The following is a 20,300-nucleotide window of genomic DNA, read 5'->3' on the forward strand; positions in this document are numbered from 1 at the left end:
GACTATAGCTAGAAAAATGTGTTCAAAACTACGTCTTTACTGACAAAATTGGATAATACAATTTTATCAATAAAAAATTATATGGCATATAATATAATATATGGCAATCGCCAATCACGACCATCTAAATTAAACATATTTTATGGGTGAAAAATTAAAATTTTTTCAAAGCATTCAAACACTTATACCATTACTCCTAATCTGTCAACATACCAATAATTTTCGCAACATCACAATTTGTACGCACAATCTTACATAATATTATATCTTACCCGACTTACCCGACTTACCATAAATGTACGTTATATTGTCGCGTTAATACATGCACAAACGTATTATGAAAAAGGTAAAACACACGCAAATGCGCAATCGTAAACATTACGGATATCCGGGTTTAATAAAAATTCAGTCAGTTATTCGAAATTCCAAAAAAAAAATATTTTATGCTGTTATTAATTTGTACTAAAATAAACGCAAATATGGAAAAAAATGTATAATACTTGAAACTGAGCTGAAACATGTATGGCATTTTGGTATTTAATTGAACTAAAAAATAAAGTTAAAAAAATATATTCGAAAGTATATACTAAGATACTATATTTTAATTATCGGAATATTAGAGCATTAAAGATTAAAATATGTGCACCGTTGTCGTTAAATTAATAGTCAGCTGCTACGAAACAATAAATACCTACCAATATAAAAAATTTAATAATATTGGGTTATATTCAATATAATTATTCAAATATGCAACTTAAGAAAAAAAAGTTGGGTAAGTGGATGTCGCTCTGCTGTACAGTAGGTTACAAGTGGGTCACTGTAATGGATGATGTTAAATTTAAATTCAATGATATAATATCATATAATATTATTGTATAATAAAAACGAATCTGAGCGAAAACGGTCAGTCAGCCTATGATATTACCAAGTATATTTGATGATATTATTGTGAATAAAGTAATTTATATATTTACCTATTTACGTGGACCCTTGTTTTCAATTTTCAATCCTTAGCTATAAAAGTTGAACATTTTATAAATTTGATAAATTTTGTCAAAATTTGAACTTTAAATGCTTATAAAAAAAAATTGTGACAATGGATTTTTAATATTTTTCAACTGTTATTAGAACGATATATCAGGAGCCTTATATTAAATTTTCATACTTTTTACCCAACAAATAAAATTTTATTGATATGATAATTTTATTGATAAAATAATTAACATAGTATTATAATCTACATAATATTAATTTTATGAGCGTTCCGGTTCGAAATTTTTCCATTTCGAGCACTGATTCCTTCGTAAACGGATAAACTAGGTACTTATAGTATGGGCAGTGTGGCTCGACTCATTTATTAGTACCCGTGAATACGACACGTATACGACATAGACGAAACGCGTTAAACAGTCTGAGTATAGAACCCGCTCAAATTTGGTTCTAGATTAAAAGTACCTATTATAAAATTGAATTTTGGCCAATAATTACTGAGGACAAGACGGTACGTTTTTTCCATTATTCCCAATATAACTCTCATTATTATATCGTTTAAAAATAGCAAAGATCTAAACATTTTTGAATTACCTTTAACTTTTCAAAATTAAATTTTTTTTACTATTAGTAGGCAAGAAGGAGGGTTGTCCGCCGCACCGATAAAATACCTACGGGCTACAAACGCGCCAGTCCTTAATTGGATATTGCGTATTGCTAGATTATCTTATGTTAGGTACCAAATTGTAATAACTAATAAAAGTGTAATAACTATAGCACAGTATAAAAAATTTACCAAAAACTAATTATCGCAGATACTTGAAATTTTCACCAAATGTTTGTACATATATTTGTACATGATATTATAATTTTCATAATATTTTGACTAGGTTTAGCTATCTATAGGCATAAGAAAATTACGATTTTTAACTGTTTTTTTTTTTACTATAAATTAAATTATTTTCGAGAGAACTCCTCAATCGACAAAATAATGGTTTATCAGTCCAAATAACGCGTACCTATAAAGTTAAGCACAATTTTACGATTAATTTCAATTTGCTGGTTATATTATAATTAATAATCTACTTAGGTACATATTACTATATATAATTGTAGTTCTCCTAAGTGATTGTCGTGTTGTAATATATAAATACATTGTATAATATTACCGCCACATAACAATATAACATTGATAATATAGAACAGTTAAACACTAGCCACTAGGTATATTGTATATACTATAGTCTATATAATATAGTAGTTATGGTATATACCTACTGTTTACTGTTTATTACCAATATACTTTATAAGTTCAGTTCGCTATATAGCGCAGATATATTATAGTGGATGAATGTATTATTTGAACTTCGAACAACGCGAGTCGTACGACTGTTTATCCGTCAATCGCGCGTAGGTGTAAGTTTTCAGACGACAATAATAAAGCGTGCATAATATATACATATATTACGTACGGGCACCCACGCCAATAATAATATTAAATAGGTACCTGTAATATGTGTGTATTGTCACGTAAATTGGATTAGTAGAATGAAAATGCGGATAGGTACGACTATGAATGGGACGCATATAATATATTTATGGGAGTAAAAAAATCAATTTAAAAATGCTGTTATCTACCTGATTACCTGCCTGTTATGCCTATACAAAAAATCGTATCGTCTACACAACTGTTTGCCGTTTAGAGTGTCGAACGTTCATCATGTGAGTATAATATTTAATAAATAACAATTCATAGTACTTATCTGTAATAAGTACCTATACAGAGCCCTACTTATTTTTGGTGGGGGGGGGGGGTGCTAGGGAGGAGCTGTACCCCTGGACTCCGACATAATCAGGGTCCCCCATATATTATACATATTATATTATTATACGTGTTATTTATATCAATTAACATTAAATATAATAATTACTCATCGACTTAGGTATGGTATAATTTATTTATAATCTTAAAAAATAAATTAAATATATGAAAGCGATTTAACGAAAAACCTGAATTTATAATTTAAGTTAAGGGGCCCAACCAAAAGATTAGCCACGGCCGCGCGCAGGCCTCCGGGATACCGGGAAAGTTCCCGGTGGCGGATCATTTTAATATTATAACTCTGGGCTGGTGTATTTGAATTAAAAATTATTTGATAATACTATAATAGGTAGTTAAATGCGTGTCTGCGTTGTTTGCAGTCGTGCCTATTACGATTTGGGCTGCTCTAAGTATATAGTATGAACATGAGTTAATTTATACTTCATTTTAAATTGTCAACATGTTTATAAAATGTATTTTATTAATTATTTTATTTATCTAATAATATTATTATTTATTATACATGTACGGCATTTTGGTCGCACTTAGTAAAACAATCTGATAATTTTAGATTTTGAGCGGATCGTTGAATGCATTGATTTTTCAATTATTTGTAGATATTTTTTTTTGTCTGTTTTTACCTTTTGGCCTTTGGGCAGTAAAAATGCTTTGATTTTCTATTTCAGCATTTTTTTTGGTAGGAAAGTAAATCTTGGTACCTACATTGGATAGTTGAAAGAAAAATATTGTGTGATGATAGTGGTCCAGCGTCTTTGCGGAACTGTTGCTGCTGTTGGTTAAAAGCGTTTATTACATTGGCGAGTCCATTTATTACATGTTCGTACCGTTGCTGGAAAAATCGTTGGTCGACGACATCGTTTTGGTAAGTGCCGAGCATATGTTCACATAATGGTATTAAAAAACGGTCTTTGGAGAGTTTCAATAATTTGTCATAATAATAATTTGGTTAACTGATAATATATTGGAACATAGAAGTTTATTACTATTAACTGTTTTTCCTTTTTTACCTGTTTTTATTTTTAAAAATATTTGAACAGAGTTCATATTGAAAAATTGAACATTCAAGTATTATTTAAATATTGCGTCTTCTATAAAATCGTACATTTTGATCATCATACAGAAATATTTAAAAAAAATCAGTAAGATTGTCGTTTTTTAAATTTTTAATGCTATTATAAATTTTCATCAGTTACCTACAGATTATTTTATATTAATTATAATATATTATATACATATTTATAAATTATGATTATTGAATACAAAATTCACCTAATTGGTACTCATTGTCGTATTACACATTTTTGAACATTGCAGAAATCATAATATATTAGTTATTATATGCCAGCACTGCATGATATACGATATACATTGTATATTATATGATATAATATGCACATAATGGTATTATTATACATTATCCTAAAATAATTAACTGACAACTACATTTAAATGTAAATATATTTCTAAAATACATCTAGATCTAAATGTATGTTTTTTATAGGTAGGTACTGTGTTATGTGCAAACAAAAGTGTAGGTACATAATATCTGTAAATTAAACTTTATTGTTGTTTTAGATAATTGTATATATAATACCGTTAAATTGATGCTTATGGAACTATAATAGTAAAGCGCAGTAAACTATTAACATACAAATCTAATAACAAACAAGTCATTCGCGATTAAAAATTTTTAAATACTATTATCTACGTACTAGGTTACTAGGTACTGTATAATTATTATTAGATAGGTACATACAACGAATGTACAGAAATAACAGAATAATACATTCAGACATTTTAAATGTAAGATTTACAAGAACATTATTCTAATGGAAATCTGTAGTTTTATAAATTGTGATTAAAAAAAAACAAATGTAACTTTATGCGCATGTTTATATTATAATAATTATGAGTTTATTGTTTTGGTTAGTGATCAAAATAAAATTTTTTTGCACCAATCACTTTCACTTAAAATACCACTTGCCCACCTTTTTTTTATTGCTCAGAGTTAATCACGTCTTTTTTGTTCCGTATTTATTATATTTTGAAATAGTTGGTAGGTATGAATAATTATTAAGAGGACGTCACACCCGTATGTGTTGCCTCCGTCTTACACACGTACGATATAGACAAAATGCGTTTACGCAGTCTAAGTATAAACCGCTCTAATTTGGATCTAGAGTAAAAATACCTATTATAAAATTGAATTATGACAACATTTCTGAGGGCTAGTCTTTGCGCCTTTTTTCATTATAACCAATATAACGTTCATAATATCGTTTAAAAATAGCAAAAAATTCAACATTTTTGTAATACCTTGTAACTTTTTAAAATCTAAATTTTTAAAAAAAATACTCAACATATTGCTCTCCAAAATATCTTTTATTTTGTAATAGATATTTTTATTCTAACCAAATTTAAGCGAGTTATGCGTTTATAATAATATAGTGTTAATTAAAAATGCTCATAACTCACTGAAAACTGAGTTATCGTTAAAAACTCATATACAAACACAGATAATGTTCTTACTATCAAATTTTATAATAGGTCGATTCACTTTTATTTTTAAACTAACGGAGTTAAACGTGATCTGCTGAGCGCACATATGATACGTTACGCACTTGTAAGACGGAGACCACAAATATCTGTGTAGCGTCCTCCTAAAGTCCTAAGTCTAATGAAGTAATATGTGACGTAATAATGTAACGGGTAAAACGAGTAGGTATATACAATTTTAGATTTAAGATCATATATTATTAGAAAACCTCAATCACAGTTGTGTAAATTCGAAGTGTAATAGGTAATTATTATAAAAAAAATAGTTGTTCGCGGTTTTATTTTCGGTAATCCAGTTTTAAATAAGTGTAATGAATAATTATAAATTGTGATACCCAATCGGAAATTTATGTCTTACGCCGACACTCACAAAGGGCGCTGTAATGCGCCTGTACTGGCTACCCTGTAGTTGGCTGACCCTTACGTACTGCAAAACTAGTACTGGCAGCCAGTGTTAACTCAATACTGTTAAATACTTATTATACTGTTACAAAAAAAATCCCCGGAAAAAAATCCACAGGTAAAAAATCCCTGGAAATAAAATCCAAAATTCCCAAAGCAAATATACTTATTTATAATTATAGGTACATCATAAAAATATATACTCATAACTCGCTTTAAAATTAAAATATAATAAAAAACTCTATGATATTGCCTAGAAAATAATCTTAATTTTAAATTTTATAAGAAGTCAATTTACTCCAGTGGCGTATATAGAAATTATTTTTATGGTGGGCTATAATGCTATATAATATGATTGACTATTAAATGATACTTTAATTTTACAGTAAAATCTAAACAAATTTGTTACTTATATTGTCGTCGAAATTACCTCCTACTAAATATAAATAATTGCGGTGTTTTTACTTTTTTTCGTCCAGATAATGTTATTAGTTATGACTTTTATTTTAAAATTGATAGTTGTAGTATATTACTTTAGTTTAAAAATCTTTTAAGATGTTAAGATTCATAAACAGGAATACGATTAATTTTAAAAATATTAACTCATTTATAATATACTTAATACAGTTTAATTTCAGTATAAATTTGTCAAATTGAGATTCAACTTATTGTACTTTTAATTTTTATTACCAAACTACCAAAGGGTAAATATTATATAGCAGTATCATATAATATAATATGTAGGTACCTACCTATTTATCAATATTATAATATTATAATAATTATCATTCACATTTTATATATTTTCATTATTATTAATTATTATTTTTGACTGCTGTACCCAACAGAACGGTTAGGTATAGCTTTGGGAATTTTTTTTCCTATATTCATACTGGCATATTACAGGTGCCGATAAGTATATTGATTTTCTAAATGTAGTTTAAAAATAGTAATCAAAACTTAATTATTAATTCCAATAAATGTAATAAGACTATATATTATACTTAAATATTTGATAAGTTAATTGTCATTGGTTATGGTTAAATGCTCGATAAAATCAAGTGTTTATATAACGTTATATACTTATAAAATAGAAAAAATGTTTAAACTTCAAATCCAATTAACTATGTATTTTAATAACGATATTAAATATGGATTAGATCGTCTCTTGAATCCCATCCCACAATCTTGGCATTAGGAAAAACAATTAATTAAAAAATTTGCTGGGTTTTGTAAATTTAATTTAAAAGAAAAATAAACTGAATTGCATTTATCTTAAATTCAATAAATTACCATATGTCCATATAGGTAACTTCACAAAAAGAATTCGAACAAAATCGTAAACACATTAATGCAAACTAATATAAATTAATGAAAATTATATTAAATATTAAAGATTATTATTTATTAGTATATTTTTTATTTTAAATAGTTATAGATAGTACAAAAACAAATTAAGATAAATTACTTATGATATGGATAAAATTAATATACAACTATACTAGTTGTAGGAGCTAAGTATATTATGGGTTTTTCATTTTTTATTAGTATTATAGAATTGTATAATTGGTTATTCATTATTGTAGTATTTAGTCAAGTTTTTAACCTGGGTAGGATAATGATCGAAAAAAATCAAATTTCCAGTTTACCAAGTACAATATAAAACTTTCAAAAAAACAAAAAATGTCTGTGAATAATAGAGGAATAATACAGGGAAAAAGTGAGTGAAAATAAATAAAATAATTATGAAAAAATTATAAAAAAATAATTATGAAAAACAAAGAAATCGAAAAACTAATATTTCCGATATTCCATTCCTATTTTTGAATGTGTTACTGATAGGTACGTTATGGACTCTATGTATAACAGGGTCTCACGTCCTTTTATAGTCGCTACTGTTCCTCGATTCCCGCGGCGGCGACGTTGGTGCCAGTTGTGGTTTCGACTTGCGACGGCGGCAGTTGTTATAACTTGTAGCCACTGCCACTCGTTTAGCGGCCGTCACGACCACAGCATGCGCTCCTGGTACATGTGTCTCCGTCATGACTGGATTCTACACTGTTTCTACAACTGCAAACGAACCGACCGAGTAAACACAATGTTACCGCACGGCACGGACCGTCACAGCACGCAACGGCACGACAAATCGTCCAACTATTCACACTATTCAGGCATCGTCCGTCATCTACCGTCAAAATATTATGTAGTCACTCATTACAAACCACTAGCGTAGCCGAGTAGGTACTTAAATATTGGTTTACGCAGCTAGGTAGTCGTTCTGTGCAGTTCTGCAGTGTTTAAAAAATTTTAAAATGTTCTGAAATTTTTCAACGCCAGATTTAGCTATTGTAGCAATTTTATTAGACAATTTTATTTATTTTAATTTTATTTTATTAAAAAACAAATCGTCGTGCGTCGTTTTTAGCAACTTTTATTATCCAAATATCACGCTCATTGCGATCATTTAATCATTAGGTACAGTCTATAATAAATAATTCTATTTGCATAATATTATAGTATCGTGGAAGTCGCCGCCGTGGTCTACTATCTACCACGTGCCTATAGATACAAATAAGACTAAAAAATGGGTAAAGCTCTACTGTAAAGTTGTAAGTGTCTAGAGGAGTCACTGTTTTATGAATGTGTTATATTATAATGATAATGAGTTATCATATGATATGATTATTCATTTTAATACCTAATAAATCAAATTTAAAAATACATTAAGTTGTTCTGAAAATTCCCTACATTTTTTTTATTAAGTATTTAAGAAATTAATTATTATAAGTCGTTTAATTTGTAAATTTTAAATAAATAAAAAAAATTCTTGCATATTTTCATGATTTTTACTGCTTATCATATGGCATATTTCGATACTTATTATTGCATAAAAATCCGCGCTCTAATTATATAATATAAATTACGATACATTTTGTAAAAAATTCAACTTTATTAGGATTATATTATATTCTTTATATTTTTAAACTGTTATTTTAACAATGTATAAAGAACTTGTATACAATTTACAAACATTTTGACCAAAAAAAAAAAAAATGTTGCAAATAGTATCACGCATGGAAAATTATGAAATAAACATTTGGTGAGGAACTACAGATCTTTTGTTGTTGAATTACAGCAAAGTGTTGGAACTTTAAATAACACTCATAAAGTGATTTGACTTTTTGGTAAACTTGTTTTTTATTAAAAGTAGAAAAACATAAAGTACCTAATTATTGTATTAATTTTTCAAATGTTAGATATAAATAGAAATTTGTTTATGTATTTCTAATTTGTATACGTTTGTGATTTATGATTTTGATGAATTTTGTCAAAATTCTAACTTCATACACCCATAAAAAATATCATGGATTTACTTTCAGGTTTTTATTTGTTTTCCATCAACAACTTATGAGGAACCTTGTATTAAATTTGTTGGCAAATTTATTAGGAAAAAATTTGGTATCGACAATAATTAAAAACAAATATTAAAAATGAAAATGTCTTTAGTCTATAAAATGCTATAGAATGTCTTATGCCTATAGAAAGCTCACAACGAGGCTAATCATGCCCTTATGCATTGTCAATTTATGTGTCACATAAATATACTATGCATAGGTACACGGACATAAATATTATTAAAATTTTATGCTGTACAGAAAATATAGTAATATAAACATTCTGTGAAAATTATATGTATGTACGGTTTGGTTATTTTGTTTAGAGTCACACCAAAAACCAAAATCGATTTTGTCAAAAACTGGTTTTGCGTAAAAGTCTTAAATTTTTTTTTTGTTTGTCTAATGAGAATATTCTGTTTTACTTTTTACTTTCATGATTACTACAAAAGTGTATTTTGGAAATATCGCAAAGCTAAATGTATTTTGGACGTACCTAGCAATAATAAGGGTACCCATTTATATAACACGACAGTTAGAGTAATGTACTATAACAAATAGTTTCTATATTGAATTATTGACTAATAATTCTAACTAAAATAACAATAATATTGACTATATTATCATAACGACAACCTATTTAACGGTATACGAGTATATGGACAACATTTTGTTTAAATACTTGAACTCTAGTACAAAATACTTTTATAATATTTCATAACAAATGTATTAATTTGATTATCCACAATCAGTAAATGTCCAAATATCCAATACAATAATATGAGGTGAAAACTAGTTGTGTATTAAATAAAATAAATATTTAAATAATATAAAAAAATAGTAATATACATATAATATTCTTTGTGTTTCGTTGCATTTTTCAGTGCGTTAACTCATTTACATTATAACAATGTATTTTTATGTATATAGATCACAGGTACAGGACACGGAATAGGGAAATGTTTGGCGATGCAGTTCGCTGACTTGTGCGCCAAAATGGTGTGCGTCGACATCAACGCGCAGTCGAACGCGGAGACCACAAAGGAAATCAACTCTAAGTGGAAAGGAAAAGCTATCGCTTACACGTGAGTCAGTAGCGTATCAAGGATTTTTTCAAGGAGGGAAAATATAAAACTTTTAATAGACATTCAGTATTCATAATATATTATATTCATATTATTATATACATGTGGTATTGTGTACAAAATTTGGTCTCCGGGGGGAATAAGACCCCCATACCCCCCGTATATACGCCACTTACGTGAGTGTGTACAATGTACTATATTCTTATAGTGAATGCAATATTTTATAAACTATATTATGGTCACTGCACGGGTCGGGTGCGAGCAATAATAGGCCGTGATGCCCGGTCACCAAAATACTTCGTGCGTGCCGGCTATTACGACCGCCTAGATATGTGTGTTATGTTTGAGTGTGTATTCTTATATAAACAATAAATAAATCAAACACAAGTTGAATTGGTAAGACGATAAAATAAAATAAATAAATTGCCCTATGTTGCTGGTAACAATATACAAAAATAATAATAATAGTATTGTAATTCAAAGCAACACGGAAATATATAACAAGTAATTGACTAACATTTTAAACAAGTACTAGAGTGGAGCGCAGCTGGCCACTCTGATCCCTATCCTATAAAAATAATAACTGCACACACAATACATCGAAATCTTACACAGAAGATAATATTAGAAAAATCACAGTGATATGCGCCTACAAAAATTATATAAAAAAGTGGCGATTCTCGTACACAATAAAAATACGACAAGGGACGATTTGCGTCCACAATACTTCAAAAAATTAACATAATAATAGTGCCGAGAGATGTGTGTTTTAGATTAGATTTTTTTTTTTTTTTGGGGGGGGGGGGGGGGGGTATTATAGCTAAATTTAACAATATTATTATCGTACATAATACCGGTGGACATAATCTCAACTAGTGACGAAATCTCGAGGGTGTTATATACTATAGAGTATAGAGTATTTATATAGTATTTAGTACTTATACTATTTGTCTATGGTATAGACTAGCGGTTCATCACCTGTGATCCACGGCCACCTGGGGCCTACAGCCTGAACACATAACATACGTCAATAAGTAACAAGAGTGCATTATTACAATATTTTTGGATTATTATGTTATTATTTTCATAATATATAATATATCCACGCAATTGATAAACCACTAACTACATTTATATCAGAACTTTCCTCTTTAATTACTCCCCTCATTACGCTCCTTTCAGCTGTTCTAAATAAACAGCTTGTTCCATAGTCCGATACTCTGATTACCTTTCTTATCACATAATTAAATTCAATTAAAATATTTTTAATTGCCAATTATGTAAATTCAATTACCGTACCTATAGGTCTTCAATTCATATTATTACTGTAACATTTTAGTCTATATCAAATAATTGTAATGTTTAATTTTGTACCTGTTCAATTGTAATTGTCAAGCTATCATAGTTTCTACTAATAGCTAATAAAAAATGGGTGTTTTAGATTAGATTTTTTTTTTTTTTGGCGGTGGACATAATCTCAACTAGTGACGAAATCTTGAGGGTGGTATATACTATAGAGTATAGAGTATTTATATAGTATTTAGTACTTAAACTATTGTCTATGGTATAGAGTATAAACTATCGGTTCATCACCTGTGATCCGCGGCCACCTGGGGATCCGCCGCAGCCTGAACACATAACATACGTCAATAAGTAACAAGAGTGCATTATTACAATATTTTTGGATTATTTTGTTATTTTGTTCATATATAATATATCTTATTATATAAAAGATAGGCCTATTTTATCATTATCATACCGATGACGAAATATAATGAAATTCTATACAATTAAGTTTTTACAGTGTTAGATAGTAGGTGAAGATTCTACACCACATAATTTTTTTATTAATATTTATTTATCAGTTTTTCTCGTTTATATGAATTAATGTACATGCGTACAGCACTGTAGTTAGCATTCGTGTATTTCCGGACACTAAGTGTTGTTGAGCGATTATACTCAATTATACTTTTATATTACATTTTATAAAAAATTAAGTGTAATAAAAATAATTTTAAATGTGTATGTTTTGTTATGTCTACTTATGTAATTGTAATATAAAATAATAATTATAATAATTTTGGTAATAATAACATGAGATGTTTTGTGAAAAAAAAAGTATTTGAAAAGAAATTGGTAAGGGGGACCGTGATTTCTAAAAATCTTTCATCGAGGGTCCGTGTTCTACAAAAGGTTAACAACCGCTGGTATGGACCATCTTAGCCTTATATTGAAGCCACTGCCTTGACGCGTTTACCCTGCAGTGTGCCAGTGTCTGGACCATATAAGGCGTAATTTAGACAACTCTTTTGGGGGGCTAAATGTAAAAAATCAATCACAGACCCGCAGGGGCCCTACCCTAGCACCTCCTCTCCACTTGTAATTATTTTTACAGTAGTAATATAATACACAAACATTTAGTTATTGGTACTCAACAGTAAAAACAAAATACTTGATAAATGAAATACAATATACAACTCAACATTTATCAATGCGCAGTGGTGCAACCCCCCCCCCCCCTGGCTATAATGGGTAGATACTGGGTATACTACCCAAATAGTATGAAAAACGTTTGAACAACACTTAATTATATATTCTGTAAATTTATATTAATTATTACTTATTACTTAGGTATTAGTTATTAGACAACACTCAGCTTATCCATTGACTATCGAGTTGGCTAAAAAATCCTATTATTAAATACATTTTTTTTTTAATTGATCATTTTTTTATTAGGTTTTAAAAATGAATATAATATTAAAAAAATGATGGGGCTTGAATAAAACTTGCGCCTATATGGTCTGAACGCGTCGATTAGCGTCTACTGGGTACCGAGTACCGATCCGGTTGTCTGGACAATATGATCAGAGTCTTTAGAGTCTAGACGTCATGACGCCATGCTGTCATGCTGTTCTACTGCTTGATGCTGCACCGAAAACGTACCTGGAATTGGTTGAGGTACTGCTTCACAGTGCACACGTCTTAGTGTACCTATAGATTCAATAATATAATTATTATGACTACGAGATTCAAACACCTATGGTTAATATACCTATAGCGTAAAGCCGGGTTCACACTACACCATGTCGTGTATAAAATAATCAAAGTTACAACAGTTACCAAACCGCGATACCACATAGGTAGTTGAATATATTCAACTTTTGACCGTATTGTTACATTTATGTGCGGAAAATTGATTATCATCAGGTGCAATATTCATATTATTAGTATTGCATATTAGTATAAACATAAAAACACTAAACAACACGTCACGGTGTACCTATCGGCTATCACAAAGGAGTTGTAAGTTGATTATAGATAAGTTATAACTTATAACTTATAAGTATAACTAAAAAGGAAAACTGATACTCCCCACCTGATAAAATTAATGGACTTACCTATATCAAAACAATTTGTTTTGTATTATTTGAGAGGGTGAAGCCTTTGTTAATTTGAAAACTGTTTCTGAAGAGACATTTGACGGTTTTTGGTGTCTCTCTAACTTCATTCATGATCCATTCAGTGTTGATTAATGTTTCTTCAAACAAATGATTATTATTTATTAAAAACTTTCTGGTAGAAATGTATATGGTAAATGTTATTTTGCAACTGGATTTTCAGATGCGACGTGTCGACGTTGGAAAAAGTCAGAAAGCTTGGCGAGAAGGTCAAGAGCGAAGTTGGCACTGTTACCATTCTGGTCAACAACGCAGGGATAATGCCATGTAAACCTCTCGAGGCTCACGACGAAATCACCATAAAAAAAATATTCGATATCAACGTGTTTGCTTATTTCTGGGTAAGTACCCGCTCGTCGGATTGTCTAAACATAAAACATGCACAAATCTAAAACTAAATAATAAAAAATATGGACGTTGTACCTATATTCCTTTACTGGATAGACATTATCTCTTCGCCGACTAAAATAATTAATAATGCATCTAAATCACGTTTATTTACATAATAATGTATAATAATTATAATATTATAATACATTATCTAGTACATGAAATTATAACAACCTAACCTAACATAACATAACCAACTTGTATTATTATAATTATAATTATAACCATCAAAATGTTATTTTTAAATTCAACCAAATTAATATACTATTTCAAAAAATAATTAAAAACAATATCGCAGCACACAATACCGAATACACAAGTATCACAAAAACAAAGCATTTGTGTATATATGTAAGAAACTTTGTATGTGTATTTATTAAAGCTGTTCAGTTGTTGGAATATATTATATGTAGGTATATAGGTAGTTATAAATATTATTAATGTTATATTAATATTATTATCAAATTATTTATATTTTAACTTACCGGCTTTGCATAATGTAATAAATAATTAAATAAACACATAATATTATGATCAATGAAAGTCAATAACTAAAAATGTGCTGCTAATTTATATTATAGTTTATAAAATATAATAACAGGCAACAGTTACCTATTTAACCACTGTCTTAAGATTTGAGCCAAAGCTCCCTACTCAAATAAAAAACTGTCAAAAATCTGTAATTTTTAGGTACCACGGCCTGTTAAAATAGGTTTGTTGATAACAATTTGTTAGTTGGTGTTCTAAGTTATACCTATATTAGTATAATGGTATAAATATGTTTTCCGTTAAATAAGTCGAATCGATATCAATGACACCGGTACATGTAATATATAAGCTTATATCCAGTGCCGCAACTTGGTATATTATATCGATGGGTGTTCAAGCAAATATCATGGGACCCATGTACCAACAAGCCAAAATAACACTGTATAGTATTATTAAAGGTATTATTATTTATTACATAAAATGTGAGCGCCGGGCGGTAAAGTGGGCTGAATCCCCACAACTGTTTATTTTGTTTGTTGGCACTTTCAAAATGCATAAAACATAAGCCATCTCATTAAAACAAAATTAAAAAGGTGGGCAAGTAGATACCGCTCTGCTGTACCTACATTAGGTTGGGTCACCGCAATTGCAATTCAATGATTAAAATCATTGTATATGAAAAAATGATTTTCAGCGATGACTCGGGTCTGTAAGCTTACATTACTATGTATATTTTATGATATTATTGCTATTAAAGTACCTATAAAGTAATTATTTTACTATTAATAGGTAATACAGAGTTTGAATTATTTTTTTTTTTAAATCATTGCCCTAAAAATGTCATTGTGTGTATAAAATATAATTACATATTTCAAAAGTTTCAAGTAGGTACATATAAATAATATTTTTAAATTACAACAAAACAACTGAAACTGTTATTCTTTGTTTAAATATCTAATTTTGTCCATAAATTATATAATAATAATAATAATATTTATTTAGCAAACAAACAAGATAAAACAATATATTCAAACAAATTATAGTAGGTTTGCAAGCTCATCCAATAAGCATAGATATGCTTGTAGACGGATGAGCTAGGTTCATGTTATGTGTATTATAAAAGTATACAAATAAAATAAAAAAGAAAGAAAAAAGTTCAACATTAAGAGTAGTTACTTAAAATTATCATTGAACTAAAAAGTGGATATTTACAACCAAGATAAAATAGTGTTAATATGTTTCTTATACTTATTAAAATTATCAAAATTAGTTAAATTAATATTATATTTACGAAGCAACCGAATCCTTTAATCATTGGACTTTGTGTTCCAAAATTAGTATTATTTCGTGGACACGAATTAAATTACAATTGATTTTTGTTCTAGTATTATAACAATGCAAAGGCTGAAATGGACCTATATTTACTTTAAATATATACAATAAAATCGCCCGTTCATAAACTTGAAAAATGAAATCAAAATGTCTATAAATAACAAAACTGTGTTTGAATATTTTTTATTTTTTTGGCCACAGTATGAAATACTTCTAAGAAATTTTATTTTTTATTTCCAATACTTAGCTATAAAAATTGTACATTTTTTTTAACTATAAAATAATTTGAAAATGTTAGTGACTTCAATAAATGTTGTCAACATTTGAACTTTAAATGCTTATAAAAAATCGTGAGACAATTTAAAATGTCAATAATTAATAACTCTAAACCACCTAAAATATTTTAATAATTTTATCATGTTTAGAAAATATTAATATAAAATATATTTAGAGAAAATATCAAGGATTTATACGTTATTCGTTTTTTGATTACAAAATACTAATGCATATTATACCTACGTATAAAACTGATTTGTTGATAATGATTTAATTTTTTTTTCTATGGGTCATTTTGATATATATATGTATATATATAATATTAATGTTTTTATTTCTAAAATGAGTTATTCAATTTTGTTTTACATGTAGATGCTCGATACATTTTTTCCCGAAATGAAAGCGATGAACAAAGGACATTTAGTCGTCTTATCGTCAATGGCTGGTATAATTGGCTTGAAAAACTTAGTGCCTTACTGTGCGTCCAAATTCGCAGTGAGAGGTTAGTGGTTTTCAGCTTGCAATAAACAGTTAATAATAATATGTGGTTATCAGTGCTCGAATTGAAAAAATAAAAGAAAGGGGATTCTTATAAACTTGAAAAAAATTAGCGGTCCTTACAATGATTAAACTCAATCTGACTCGAGAGGGGCTTTGCCCCCCCTCCCAACCTTCCATCTTCAACTACAATAAGTATTATTTTACTTGTCATTTATTATTTTATTAACATAAAAACTAATGGTTACTTAAATGTATAAACTATATATTCTAACATTTCTAACTAATTGAGTAATTAATTATAAATAATAATGTAAATAATATTGTAATAATGATAAACAGATAAAAATCTTTGACCACGGACTAAGATATTGTACTTATATCTAAGTCCGTGCTTTTGACCGCGTTATCAATTATTATCATAAGAAAAATCATTAAATTAAATTTTAATATTTTATAATTAAATATATTATACATTGTACAACTTAACGAAATAATAATAAAAAAATTAAAATATATTTTAACAAATAAAACGTTCCGTCTCCCCGTTTTAATGAAAATAATATTAGAAGGGGTGCTTGTAAAATATCACGTAATATCTCATATTATACAATATAAACCATGGTTTGAGTTTATTGTTAATGTTATATGTGATATGTACCTACGACCTACCTATAATATATAATTAATACAGACTACACAGTAGGTACAATACCTATTGTAATATTATGTTTAGATATAATATTATATATTAGTTATTACCACGATGGCTGTGTGTCTGTTGATAATGGTTTATTCTAAATTATGATACCATTTTAATATAATAGTAAAATCGTTATAATGTATATATTACCTAATACCTAGGTATAATTTATACTGTACCTACTACCTATATCGTTATTATCTGTATAAACTGTAAAATCCGTGTGTACTTTTGGGCATTATAATAATGCATTAATATCAAATAGGTAATAATATCAATATGTAGGTACAGTATACACAATATACGAGGATATTCGGCATTCTTAAAAACAACATAAGGTTTTTACAATTAGGTATATAAAAGATATTATTTTAATTGTTTTTATCATTGGTACGTTACGAGATCCATTTAGGTAATATTAATATTATACTGCAACTGCTAAGTGTGTTCAATACAATTAATACAAGTATACGTCGTGGGATCCAGTTTATGGAAAATGAATAGGAACATAAGGTTTTTACATTTATATAAAATATATAATCTTTATTGTTGTTATCATTGGTACGTTACGAGATCCATTTTTTATTAATATTATATAGGTATATATTACCTATACCGTTATTTTCTGTATAAACTGTAAACTCCGTGTGTGTTTTTGGACATTATAATAACGCATTAATATCAAATAGGTAATATGTAGATACAGCTAGAATACACAATACACGAGGATATTCAGTATTCTTAAAAGCAACATAAGGTTTTTACAATTAGGTATATAAAAGATATTATTTTCATTGTTTTTTATCATTGGTACGTTATGAGATCCATTTAATATTAATATTATACTGCAACTGCTAAGTGTGTTTAATAAAATTAAAACAAGTATACGTTGTGGAATCCAGTGTTCAGTGTATGGACAATTAATAGCAACATAAGGTTTTTACATTTATATAAAATATATAATTTTTATTGTTTTTATCATTGGTACGTTACGAGATCCAATTAATATTAATATTATAGGTACAGCAACTGCTAAGCGTGTTTAATAAAATTAATACAAGTATACGTCGTGGGATCCAGTTTATGGAAAATGAATACCAACGATTTCTATTCTGACCATGCTGTTCCAATTGCATCCGATGCGGCGAAATACAAGCTGTTTTGTTTTTTGACGCATTGGACGCATTCAGTTTGGACACGGCGTTAGAATGAACAAATATAATACACGTGGAGTGAGGATATAAAGTTTACTAGCTGCTCGGCGTAAGTGAGCCTCGGTTCACCGGGGATAAGCTTGGTCGGGAAAACACCTAGGTACCAAATTAAATATTTCTAGTTGAAGGTCTCCTTAGTCTTTAAGAATTAAGTAGGTTACCAATGATTCGGAGGTCTGATATATTTTTTTTAAAGTAGAAAACTTTTTGAAATCTGAGCATGGGTGCAAGTCAATTTCTATAGATATCAAAAACTGTTAATGATTTATTGTTTTATTATTAATACGTTAAGAAACCTTCTTAATAGTATTATACAACTACTAGAAAAAGTGTTAAATAAAAAATAAAAATGAAAGAACGCTGTGAGATCTTTTTAAAACATATTTCATACTTATCCTATACTAATATTATACTATAATATAATAGCCAATATAGGAATTTTATAGCTTTGTTCATATTATTTACGTTTTTTAGAAAATGTATGCAACATTTAAAACCATGAACCATACATGTATTATATACACATTACATATCTTGTAAAGTATTAAAATTACGCATTCACATTTTACACATGAGTATACGTATATAGGTACATGAACATTGTGATATTATTGAGTAATAATTAGTAATTACCTATATCCCATTGTATGGTTCCTTTGTAAATATAACTATGTAAGTGGTTTATATCGAAAATAATTGGTATTTTCTCTATATGCTTATACGCGGAATGCCAATTTAAAATTACGCTGTGGTGGGTTAAATCTGACAACGGCGCATGGATCTAATAAGATAAGTAGTTTAAAAATGTTAAACACACCCGGATCTCTTAAAGTTAGGATTTTACATTTTAGATCTCGTAGGGTGCTAAGCTAACTATTTTACACATTGGATCTCAGAAAGATAGGTTACAATTAAAAATAAATTTAAGTGTTTATATAATTTTATTCCACTTAACTAATAAACATATTTTAATGATATTCTCCTACCAACTCCAAAGTTGAAATAATGTTTTTAAAAGGCGGGTCTCATATGGTCAGGTTTTCCATATGGATCCCACATGATACCGTTTGTATGTATGTGTGTGTGTGTGTGTGCTTAAAACTATGGAAATAAATTATACCAATAGGTTTATGGTTCAAAATAATAAATATGCGTGTATATTTTCAATATACAAGTTATTATATTATTGATAATAATACGCGTTTTAGATAATATAATAATAATGGCTCAACAGCAATACAACAGTAAATATAACAATAATAAGCAGCCCTTCTGGCTCAACAGCAATACAATAATAAATATAATAATAATATAAAAAGGAACTCACATCATTTGGCAGTGCACTGCTGGCCAGCTGCTACCTGTGCCTAAATAATTTGTGTCCACATTAGTGGCAATAATAATAATATAATTCACAATTCCTATAGTATAAGGTATAATAAATAGCGTACACGGTCAATAATCAATATTATGCGACAATATGAACAATAACAGACGTTATTTCATGGTGATTAGCACACACTAAAATACAATATATACATTATAAAAATACGGCGATTCGCGCACGTAAAAATTACAATATAAAAAAAACTGACGGCGATTAGCGCTTAGACAATATAATGTAATTCGGCGTTAGCACTGCCGAGCGAACTGGACTCTTTCGGCGGCC

General features: G+C 28.5%; 1 protein-coding gene across 1 annotated transcript; it reads left to right on the forward strand.

Moving 5' to 3' along the window:
• Nucleotides 1-322: 322 nt before the first annotated feature.
• LOC132938245 (short-chain dehydrogenase/reductase family 16C member 6-like) lies at nucleotides 323-16,723 on the forward strand. The gene is made up of 5 exons (XM_061004970.1): nucleotides 323-346; nucleotides 3,573-3,695; nucleotides 10,117-10,271; nucleotides 13,893-14,070; nucleotides 16,589-16,723. Exons 1-5 carry the CDS (start codon nucleotides 323-325, stop codon nucleotides 16,721-16,723), a joined length of 615 nt encoding a protein of 204 aa, XP_060860953.1.
• Nucleotides 16,724-20,300: the final 3,577 nt, after the last annotated feature.

The sequence above is a fragment of the Metopolophium dirhodum genome, chromosome 1 (genome assembly GCF_019925205.1).
Source record: "Metopolophium dirhodum isolate CAU chromosome 1, ASM1992520v1, whole genome shotgun sequence".
Taxonomy (NCBI): domain Eukaryota; kingdom Metazoa; phylum Arthropoda; class Insecta; order Hemiptera; family Aphididae; genus Metopolophium; species Metopolophium dirhodum.

Bases quoted from the DNA above. Each gene is read 5' to 3' on its own strand.
- LOC132938245 (XM_061004970.1), top strand. From the start codon at position 323: ATGCACAAACGTATTATGAAAAAG. The intron at 3,696-10,116 runs GTAAGTGCCGAG...TTATGTATATAG, and splicing joins TGGTCGACGACATCGTTTTG to ATCACAGGTACAGGACACGG. The intron at 10,272-13,892 runs GTGAGTCAGTAG...CTGGATTTTCAG, and splicing joins GGAAAAGCTATCGCTTACAC to ATGCGACGTGTCGACGTTGG.